Source organism: Hyla sarda, chromosome 11 (genome assembly GCF_029499605.1).
Source record: "Hyla sarda isolate aHylSar1 chromosome 11, aHylSar1.hap1, whole genome shotgun sequence".
Lineage (NCBI taxonomy): Eukaryota > Metazoa > Chordata > Amphibia > Anura > Hylidae > Hyla > Hyla sarda.
This window is the reverse complement of record NC_079199.1, coordinates 97369349-97380738: the sequence shown is the minus strand read 5'-3', so window position 1 is coordinate 97380738 and position 11390 is coordinate 97369349. Positions and strand designations below refer to the sequence as shown.

The window sequence follows — 11390 nt, the reverse complement described above, 5'->3', positions numbered from 1 at the left end:
AGAAGGATCCGGTAGTGAGATTGGAAAACTCTACGCCTCACAAGAGACGACACTATGGGAAAAAAAAAAAAAGAAGTGCGGGACCGCGCCTGCGCAGAACGCTTGTTATTGAGGAAAAAAAATGGGCGGGAAACTGGGCTTATGATTTACCTCAAGAGTCTGCAGCGTTCGTATTTGTTGGGTATTTATGGTTTCCCTCTCTTGTTTTTCGGCCAAAATGATTGTACTGTACAGGGTTGAAATAGTTATGAGGTGAAGGACAAATATATTGAGCCACAGGTTTATAATACACAGCCCCTACCACTGTATTCGCTTTACAGACATCTGTAAATAATGGGACATTGGGAAGAGATCACGGAATCGCTGATGAAGATATAAGGGCATGTTCACACTATGGCATGTCCACAAGGAAATTACAGGTGGATTTCCCTTAGGCTCGAATTCCACTGAGTTTTTATTTTTTGCAAAAATGCCGTAAAAAACGCAAATTGTCCCGCACGGCATTTTTACAGTGAAAAAACGCAGCGTCCAGATGTTAGCTGCAAGTCAATAGTAAACTGTAATCCTTTTGGCGTTTTTCAGCAATTTCGGGCTCAGAGGCTGGATTTTCGAAACGGCCAACAAAACCTAGTTTGGTGTTTTTTGCCCTGAAATCGTGGCGTTTTCCTCCCATAGAAGTCTATGGGAGAGCAAAAACGCCCTTTTTGCAGATGGTTTTTATTCTTTTTTGGACTTTAGCGATCAAAAAAAGTGATGGAGATAACTTTTTTTATTAAAATTTCGTAGGGTACCATTAAAAAAAAATAATAAGATACAGTAGTGATGGAAAAAATGGTATCTAACAAAATTTTTCTTTTTTTTTATGAAATGTTTATTAATTTTTAAACAGGGATCAATGTATGTGGGCGGGTAAAGCACTAAAAATGAAGCCGACAATAATAAAAATGTAGTGTGTGTTTTTCACTTTTGTTTTACATTTTTTTAGGTAGTACTACTACTCCCAGCATGGAACACACTGTTCCATGATGGGAGTAGTAGTACCTGTACTAATAGACAGATCTCCTGTTGCAATCCTCCAGTATAATGTATAGATGCAGCGGCCGCTCTTCTATACTGATGTATATATACACATATTCACATTTCCCGCAGAGAGCTGTGATTGGTCAGATGGTTCCAGCCAATCACAACTCTGTGAGAAATAGGAATATGTGTATATATACGTCAGTGCAGGGGACCATAGAAGAGCAGCCGCCCGTATCTATACATTATACAGGAGGATCGCAGCGAGTGTCAGTAGTGATACCCGCTGTGATCTTTCCTAAACTACAAGTACTACTACTCCCAACATGGAGTACACTCTGCTCCATGCTGGGAGCTGTAGTACCTGCATTAATAGATTGCATCATGTGTCAGAAATTACACTCGCTGCGATCTGTCTATTAATGCAGGTACTACAGCTCCCAGCATGGAGAAGCGTGTGCTCCATGTTGGGAGTAGTAGTACCTGCAGTTAAGAACAGATCACAGCGGGTATCACTACTGACACCCGCTGTGATCGTGAGATGGAGCGGCTCTATACAGCACTCGCATCCCTGCTCTGTACTCCGGGTCGGCCACTCACTCATTCATATTTTCATCAGAGCTGTGATTGGCTGCAACCATTTGGCCAATCACAGCTCTGGGCGGAAGATATGAACGGCCAGTGATGTGAATAGAACATCACTCAGAGTACAGAGCAGAGGTGCAAGCGCTGTATAGAGCCGCATCTCTGCTATATTATGGACGATCGCATCGGGTGTCAGACTGACACCCGGGGCGATATGTCTATAGTGCAGGTACTACTACCATCATGGAACAGGGGCCGAAAAAGACAAATTTCAACCCGTCTACAGTTTGAAAAATGATGTCTGGTTGCATCCGTTTTTTAAGAAAAAAAGTATACATTTTTAACTTTTCACTCCATTTTGAATAAAGTTTCACTTGTTTGATTGAAATTCCAAGAAAAAAACCTGCAAAGTCAAAAACCGTATGGTGAAAACCGGATGGAACTGTACGCACATACGGTTCTGTACGGTTCCCATTGACTCCCATGTTAAAAAATAAAATGTGTACGTTTTTTTACCCAGACCAAAAAACGTGGTAGTCTACGGTTTTGGGTACTGGTAAAAAACAGGACAAAACCGTATAAGACGCAAAATGGACTAAACCGGATGATGCGTTTGATATACGGTTTACAATGTTAAGTCAATGCATACGGTTTTCTATACGGTTCCGTACGGTTTTTAACTGTATATGGGAACTGTATAGCAAAAAACGTGATGTGCATGCACCCTGACAGTATTCTGCTCCAAAATTAGCATGAACCCGAAAGGATAGGGAATAAGTTTTAGATTGCGGGGGTCCGAGCGCTGGGGCCCCCCGCGATCTCCTGTTTGGAGCCCCGGCACGATCCCCGCCCGAAGCAGAGGCAGCCATGCCCCCTCTATATAGTTCTATGGGAGAGTGTAAGATTGCCGAAACGGGAAAATTGCCTGTGTGACATCATGCCCCGCCCCCTCAATGCAAGTCTATGGGAGAGGGCATGACGGCATTTAGGAACCACAGCAACTGAGCCATGAAGGGGAGACCACAAATAGTTACAGAGTGCGGTCACCAAGTGCTGAGGAGCATAGAGCATAAAAGTCACGGCTGACTCAATAACTACAGGGGCCAAACCTCGCCTGGTATTAAAGGAGAACTGCGGCGTAATTTTTTTGTCATGTAAGGAGCCCGCGCAGCAGGGAGAAGGCGGGGCCCAGGCTCCTTACATGACAAAAAAAAAACTTACAGTGCGTTCAGTGTATCACTGGCCAAGGCGGAACATCGCTGCGGCCGGCGATACGCTGCCAGCACTGTGACGTTTCGAGCCTAAGAAGCCAGCAGCACTGGAGGAACGAGACGCCGATATCTCTGCAACAGGGGAATGTAGGAAGGTGAGTTTAAAGCTTGTTTTTTTATGTTTTTGCAGCCCGGGCACAGGGGGACTTAAAAAATGTACGCCAAAGTTCTCCTTTAACATCACCACAAGAACTGCGCCTTGATGGGAGCTTCATGGGATGCCAGCTTTACATCACCAAGCACAATGCCAAGTGTTCGATGGAGTGGTGTAGAGCTGCGGCTGCCACTGGAATCTGAAGCAGAGGAAATATATTCTGTGGAGTGATGGATCAGACTTCTCTGTCTGGTATCTGACGGATGAATGTGGGTTTGGTGAACGCCAGGAGAACGTTACCTCCCGCCCTGCATTGTGCCAGATGTATAGTTTGGTGGAGGAGGGATAATACTACAGTTTTGTTATCTGAGTTCGGTCTAGACCCCTTAGTTCAAGTGTAAGAAAATCCTAATGTTTCATCCTACCAAGAAATTGTGGACAATTGTAGGCTTCCAACTTTGTGGGAACAGTTTAGGTTCGGACTTTTTTTGTTCCAGCCTGACTGAGTTTCACTGTATAAAGCAAGGACCATAAAGACATGAAGGGGGTCAGTTTGGGGTGAAAGAGCATGACTGGTAACACAGAGCTCTAACCTTAAATGGGTACTCTGCCCCTAGACATCTTATCTCCTAGGGGATAAGATTCTGATCGCAGGGGTCCCGCCATTGGGGACCCCCACGATCTCCCTGCTGCACCCGGTGTTCGTTTAGAGGGTCGGGTGCAGTGCTGGAGGCATCACGGCCTCACCCATAGGCTTGCATAGAGGGGGCATGGCCGTGACATCACAAGCTTCCGCCCCGCATCGCCAGTTATCCGGCATGGAGCAAAGTTCGATACGTGCATCGGATGTCTGGGGTGCGAAGCTTCAAAGACACCTCCAAAATCTTGTCAGATAGATCCAGATCTCTGTTGCACCAAGTTGATAGGATGGTCAAAACTTGGCACAAGCATTATGAATCGATGACTGCTTCCTGTCAGGTGTGTACAGGTTGATGGAGGTGTTTAATGGTGTGGGTATAAACTGTGGATGGATGTTTGGACAGTAGGACTTATTTAAACATTGTCCCTGACCAAGTTCACCCCCTTGCACCATGCCATAAAGGTCGTATACTCATGGATACATTCCAGAAGCAGGACAGCAGGTTTTTCTTGCTTCCTAGATCATATTCATATCCGGCAGGTATTTTACCGGCACAGCCAGTATTTTGGCCACCCTGACGGTATTTTTATATTAAAAATGCTGGCCATGCAATGTCTGGTATTTATCCAACCAGTCCTCCAACTCCCTGAATGTTGCACCATATACTATTCCAGTGTTTCCCAACCAGATTGCCTCCAGCTGTTGCAAAGCTACAACTCCTATAATGCCCGGACAGCCAACGGCTCTCTGGGCATGCTAGGAGTTGTAATTTTTCAACAGCTGGAGGCACCGCTAGTTAGGAAAACCGACCTATACTATATACTACTATATAGTCCAACATGCTGGGAGTTGTAGTTTTGCAACAGCTGGAAGCACCCCTGGTTGGAAAACACTGACCTATACTATATACTACTATATAGTCAAACATTCTGGAAGTTGTAGTTTTGCAACAGCTGGAGGCACCCCTGGTTGGAAAACACTGACCTATACTATATACTAATATATATATAGTCCAACATTCTGGGAGTTGTAGTTTTGCAACAGCTGGAGGCACCCCTGGTTGGAAAACACTGACCTATACTATATACTAATAAATATAGTCCAACATTCTGGGAGTTGTAGTTTTGCAACAGCTGGAGGCACCCCTGGTTGGAAAACACTGACCTATACTATTTGCTACTATATAGTCCAACATGCTGGGAGTTTTGGTTTTCGTATGGGGCAGCTGCTGAGCCACAGGCTGTATCAGGGCCTGCTGGGAATTGTAGTTAGTAACTAACTGCAACTCCCGAATTTAATAGCAAAATAAGCGATTAAAAAGTCACATCAAAACAAAAATGGTCCTGTTAACTCCTTTCTGCTACAGGACGTATACATACGTCCTAGCACCCGACACATTCACGTGCTCTGACGTATGCATATCTCTGCTGATCTCCTGCTCAGCCATGCGCAGCTCAGGAGATCGGTGGCGGGACCTGGCTGTCAATCACAGCCGGGGTCCCGCCGCCATTGCCAGCAGCATTAAAACCATAGATGCTGTGATCAATCCTGATCACGGCATCTATGGTGTTGACAGGAGGAACATGTTCACCAACGGCGGCGCCGCGATACGATTGCGGGTCGCCGTTGGTTGCTATGGCAGCTGAAGGCCAGATCATGGCCTCCTGTCTGCCTGCTACGGAAGCCTGTGAGATCCAGCCACAGTCTGGATCGCACATGCTGTAGCTCATCAGGTCATACTGTGTTGCAGTACAAATGTATTGCAGCATAGTATAACCTGTAAAAAGTGAAAAATAAAATAATAAAAGGTTCTTCAATAAAAGTATGAAGTGTAGAAAAAATAAATGCCACTTGCCCATTAAAAACCTGTATTATCATAAAAAAAAACACAAATCATACACATACTAAGTATTGCGACGTCCATAATGACGCGTACTATAAAGCTATAATGTAAATTATCCTGCATGTATCGCAAAAATAATACCAATAAAAGTACAGCTTGTTCCGCAAAAAAATAAGCACTCAATGGCGTCGGACGAAAATTTTAAAAGTTACGGCTGTCGGAAAATGATAACACAAAAAAAGGGAAAAAATTATTTTGCTCAGAAAAGGAAAAAGAACATAAAAAGCTATATAAAATAGGTATCGCCATAATTGTACCGACTCACAGAATAAATATAACATCACTTTTACCGCACAGTGTACATCATAAAAATAATAATTAAAAAAGCCAGAAATTTTCCAGTTTTTCACAAAAATGCACTACTTAATATGTCACGAAAAAACAATTTCAGAATCGCTCCGCTCAGAAAAAGCGTTCTAAAGTTATTACCATTTAAAGGGGTATTCCGCCCCTGGCATCTTATCCCCTATCCAAAGGATCACCAGATCCGCTGCTGGGGACCCCCGGGATCCCCGCTCTGTGCGTAATGACGGGCGATACGGGGGACGGAGCAGCGTGACGTCATGGCTCCGCCCCTCATGACATCACGGCCCGTCCCCTTAATGCAAGTCTATGGGAGGGGGCGTGACGACCGCCACACCCCCTCCCATAGACTTGTATTGAAAGGGGCGGGCCGTGATGTCACGAGGGGCGGAGCCGTGACGTAACGATGCTCCGGCCCCTGTACCGCCCATCATTACGTGCAGAGCGAACTCGCTCTGCGCAGTAATGATGGCGGGGTGCCGCAGCGGAGATCCCGGGGGTCCCCAGCAGCGGGACCCCGGTGATCTGACATCTTATCCCTTATCCTTTGGATAGGGGATAAGATGTCTAGGGGCGGAATACCCCTTTAAAGAAAAGAGCCTGGTCATTAAGGTAAAAAATGGGTCCGTCCTTAAGGGGGGAAAAACTACAGATCGGGGCGCAAAAAATTAGGCCTCATACAGGTCCATATAAGGAGAATTAAAAAAGTTATAGGGGTCAGAATAGGACAAAATTTCCCTCACATATGTGTATCCTGTGATGTCACGCATATATAATTAATTGTGCAAATTAGCATGGCATGGTATTCATTTATTTATTTTTTATTTTTTGCAAGAAAGGTGGCGACCCTAGTGTACAGTCTGCCTATGTTGGCTTTGGTGTTTCCTTTGACAACATTACCTGTAGCCATAACACATGCAGACATGGAACATCAAGGAAAGGCTCTGTTCACAATTATTTTGGAGCCTTCACCACAGATTTTGGTTTTAAAGAATCCCTCTCATGATCTTGTTAAATGTTATAATCCCCCCAGGTCACGGCCCCCATCATGATAAACCACCTCCTGCCTTTATTTTTTTTTATTTGTTAGTTTTCAACGTCGATAATGCTCTGTATTTTCTGCTCAGTCTCAGTCAGATTCACAGAAGGGGCGTTCCCCAGCAGGTGTGACATCATCTGAAGCCATACAGGGGAGAACTTCTTCCCTCACTCTGCTACACACAGCTCAGTGTGAGATGAGCTATGATTGGCTAAGGCTGCACACTAACCCATCCACACTCCAGACTGCATTTCCTGATTTTGGACTCTTGCCAGGCCAGCAGGAGTCCAAAGTCTGTGCAAGAGATGGGGGGAAATGTGACCTGGACAAGTAGGGAGACACCTAGTGGCAGCTTTTTAAAAAACAAATAAAACATAGAAAACTTCATTTTTTTTTTTAAAACAAAGTACATTGGAAAGATTTTTTATTTACCATAAGGAGTGCAGTAGCAAAAATTAGTTTCAATGAGAGTGACCATTTAACAGGAAGAATAGTCCCATCCGAATGACATACAGTACAGCAGAACCCGTTGAACTCCATTATAAGTCAGCGGGTTTAGATCCAGCGGGTTTGTCACATTTCCTGTTCATGACAGAAACCACAAGGCAGATGTGAACAGAAGCAGAGATTTAGTAAGAAAGCCTTGAGTTATTTTGGGGATATATTTGAGTATCTGAGTCCTTAGTCAATTTGAATTTGACCTTTACTAGGTATGTAACAGATATCGCCATATTTAGCAGTGGCAATGTGCCGCACAATAGGCGCTAACTCATGGATGACCACCATATAAATCGGCATGATCTTTGCAGCTATGGCCGACAGCAGATGTGCCCAGACTAGTTGGATATGTTGGACGCGACATCACCTCTTGGATTTCAGGCTCTTTCAGCAGCTCTGGGAGGTGAAACGCGTGTGGCCACTTTTCTGTTTTAACTTGTGCAGAAGGATTTAGTGCCTGTTTACATTTCTTGGGTCACGAGAAGGCATGAAGAATTTTACCTGCTGGCACATGAAGGGGCATCATGGGTCAGGATCATGAGATGAATCTCATCTAAACATCATCTCATCGAGGTGTTGACACTTAGGGCCTTTTTACATGGGCCGACAGTCCTGATCACAGAGATGCCTGTTCATGTACAGAGCCTTTTAGATGACTAGATTAATTGTGTGGTCGCCTGAACATCTATGCGGCCATTTACATTTATCATTATCAGCCGCACAGCACCTGTTCACACAGGGCGATAATAATGATTGACCACAATCTCCGGATCGCCACCCCAGTAATCCGCTGCAGGGATGGAACTACGCTCCGTGACAGATTAAAGGGGTACGCCGCCCCTAGACATCTTAGGCGATAAGATGCCTGATTGCGGGGGTCCCGCTGCTGGGGACCCCCGCAATCTCTCCTGCAGCACCCCCTTGTCATCAGCTGCATGGAGCGAAGATCGCTCCATGCCTGATGACTCACGATACAGGGGCCGAAGTATTGTGACATCACGGCTCCGCCCCCTCATGACGTCACACCCCACACCCTCAATGCAAGTCAGATCAGACATCTTATCCCTCTATCCTTTGGATAGGGGATATGATATCTAGGGGCGGAGTACCCATTTAAGGGGGACCACAGCCGTCACGCCCCCTCCCATAGACATTAATGGAGGGAGGCGTGACAACCACGGCCGTCGAACCCTAGCACGGCCGGCGTTCTGAACATAAATACTCAGAACACCAGGGTCCCAGTTTCCGGACCCATCACGATTTGACATCTTATCCCTTATCCTTTGAATAGGGGCATAAGATGTCTAGGGGCGGAGTGCCCCTTTAAGCCTCTTGACCATGGAGTTCACCAGAGCTTCACAGGTTGCCACTGGAGTCCTCTTTCTCTCCTCCATGACGACATCAGGGAGCTGGTGGATGTTAGAGACCTTGGTAGGGATCGACCGATATAGTTTTTTTTAGGGCCGATACCGATATTCTTTGGTTGTTAGGGCCGATAGCCGATAACTTATACCGATATTCCGGTATAAGTTAACGGCTATTTATCCCCCCTGGTGACACCACCCGGCGCACCGTAAACCCCCCCCCCCCCCCCCCGTACCGCATCGCACTGACTGAGCACGGACAGGCTGACCCCCACCTTCAACCTCTGCAGCAATTCTGGTAGCACTAATATGTATATTTCGCAAAGTAAACCTCTGCATAAGACGCTGAGCATGTGCACTCAACTTCTTAACTTGACCATGGCGAGGCCTGTTCTGAGTGGAACCTGTCCTGTGAGATTGCTGTATGGTCTTGTCCACCATGCTGAAACTCAGTCCAGGGTCTTGGCAATATTCTTATAACCTAGGCCACCAGGGCATGCTAAGACACTGATCTAAGGGTTGGTATAATGGCAGATCTTTGCATTGCTGCATATGTAGACATCACAAGTATAGGTAGGCGACAACCTCTGTGATCAGTCCTAAGTATATATTCACGGTACAGTTAAGTACATTTAAAAACTGTGACTGGGTCTCATCTCAAATTCAGCATTTCAAGATACAGTAGAGCTGTGTCTGAAAATGCATTTTATCCTGCATTTCCTTGTTTCTCCAGCAGGTGGACAATGGTCACAACGAGCATACACTTACACAGCGAGGATTCATCACGAAGATTCCAGAATACAATTGGCAAGTGCTTTATGAACAGATGGTGTTATGACTGTAATAATTATTTTACCTGTTGTGAAGGTTATGCCCTTCACATGATATGACACCTTTAACCCTTTAATGATGCAGGCCATATTTGCAATGTTTTCCTCCTTGCACTATAATAGCCATAACTAGGGATGCACCGAAATTTCGGCCACCAAAAATTATTTGTTACGGGCCCACTGTCACTACTCCCAGCAGTGCTGGGGGGAGGTGACTTAACCCTTTTACCGCTTACCGCCGTGTGTAAACGGGCAGCCGTGCAGCGGGCGTATGAAGCGAACTCAGGAGCTGAGCTCGCTTCATACTGGCTAATGCCGGACATCACTGACCCATGTGATGTCCGTCATTAACCCTTTAGACTCCGCAATAAAAGTTGATTGCGGCGGTAGCTCAGTTGAGCTGATCGGGGGACCCGCGGGGTCCCGGTCAGCTGAGAGGACGGACGTAGGTTCCCTACCTTCGTCCGTCCTGTCTGATCAGCACTCCAATAGCGCAGGCCTTAGCAGCCTGTAGTAATTCCTATAGCATAGCCTCGATCAGTGTCTAGAAGTAAAAAAGTACATCTGTGTGTCTTCAGCTGTTACAAAACTACAACTCCCAGCATGTCTTGGCAGACCTTGGCTGTCTTGGCATGCTGGGAGTTGTATTTTTGCATCAACTGGAGTATTTTTGCATCAACTGGAGACACACTGTGAGCACTGCCCTATGGGGACAAAATTATTGTAAAAATAAATTTGTAAAAAAAAAGTCGATAAATGTAAAAAAAAAAGCCCCTCTCCCTAAATAAAACTTTAAATCCCCCCTTCTCCCCCCCCCCTTTTTCAAATAAAATAAAGTTACAAAAATAAACATATTTGGTAACACCTCATATTTGGTAACACCTCAACCTAAATGTCCAAACTAAAACATGTGGCGAAAACAACTCATCCCCTATGCACAGCATAGGGGATAAGTGTCTGACCGCGGGGGGGTCCGAACACTGGGATTCCCCCCCCCCCCCGTGATCCGCATGGGGTTCTCACGTGCAGGAGGCGTGTCAGCCGCAACATGACTTTGCAGCCGACACGCCCCCTCCATATATCTCTATGGGAGAGGCGGGGATGCAGCGTTTGTGCCTACCCGTCTCTCCCATAGAGCTGTATGGGGAGGGGACATACCGTCAACCCCAGGGAGGTCGACGCTACGCGCATTAGCCTGCGCACAGTGCAGCAATGCGAGGGCCTCGTTTGGGAGATCACGGGGGTCCCAGCGGTCGGACCTCCTGCGATCAAACACATCCTCTATCCTGTGGATAGGGGATAAGTTGTTTTTGCCTCCGATGCCCTTTAATGTAGAAGAAGAAAAAAAAAGTGATCCAAAAAGTCCCAACAAAATAAAAATGGTACTGATAAAAACATACACATCATGGTGCAAAAAAGCCCCTATACAACCACGTATATGGAAAAATAAGAAAGTTATGGGGGTCAGAAGAGAACATTTAGGCTTAGGCATTTATTTATTTATTTTTTTAAGATATAAGGGGGAGATTTATCAAAAGGTGCTGAGGAAAAATAGAGTAGTTTCCCATAGCAACCAATCAGATAGGTGTGTACCCTAGTGTGTCCAGGAGTCAATGTACGGTGAGTGGCAGTGCTGTGGCTCCAAGCTCGGCCAGTACCTTCTGTAGCCCCCCATGCGTCCCCTAAAGTACATCAGTAACTAAAAATTTCTGATAATACAATTTCACAAAAACTATATTGAAAAAAAGTGGGCGGGGCAATGCATTTTCGGTTTTCAGCCAAGCACAGCCTAAATTTTCGGTTTCGGACCAAAATTTCCCTTTCGGTGTATCCCTGTTACGCC

The 11390-nt window shown here is 45.7% G+C and overlaps 1 protein-coding gene across 9 annotated transcripts in view; it reads left to right on the top strand.

Moving 5' to 3' along the window:
* Window positions 1-54: 54 nt before the first annotated feature.
* The window catches only part of CDC42SE1 (CDC42 small effector 1), a 99010-nt gene continuing 87674 nt past the window's right edge, over window positions 55-11390 (top strand). For 7 of the 9 annotated variants that reach the window (XM_056546884.1, XM_056546883.1, XM_056546887.1 and 4 more), the window contains exons 1-2: window positions 55-181; window positions 9451-9524. In XM_056546884.1, the coding sequence (XP_056402859.1) occupies window positions 55-181; window positions 9451-9524 (201 nt within the window). Of the gene's footprint in view, window positions 182-214; window positions 420-9450; window positions 9525-11390 lie in introns of those variants that run through there. The other 2 variants (XM_056546886.1, XM_056546891.1) reach the window with 2 other exon arrangements.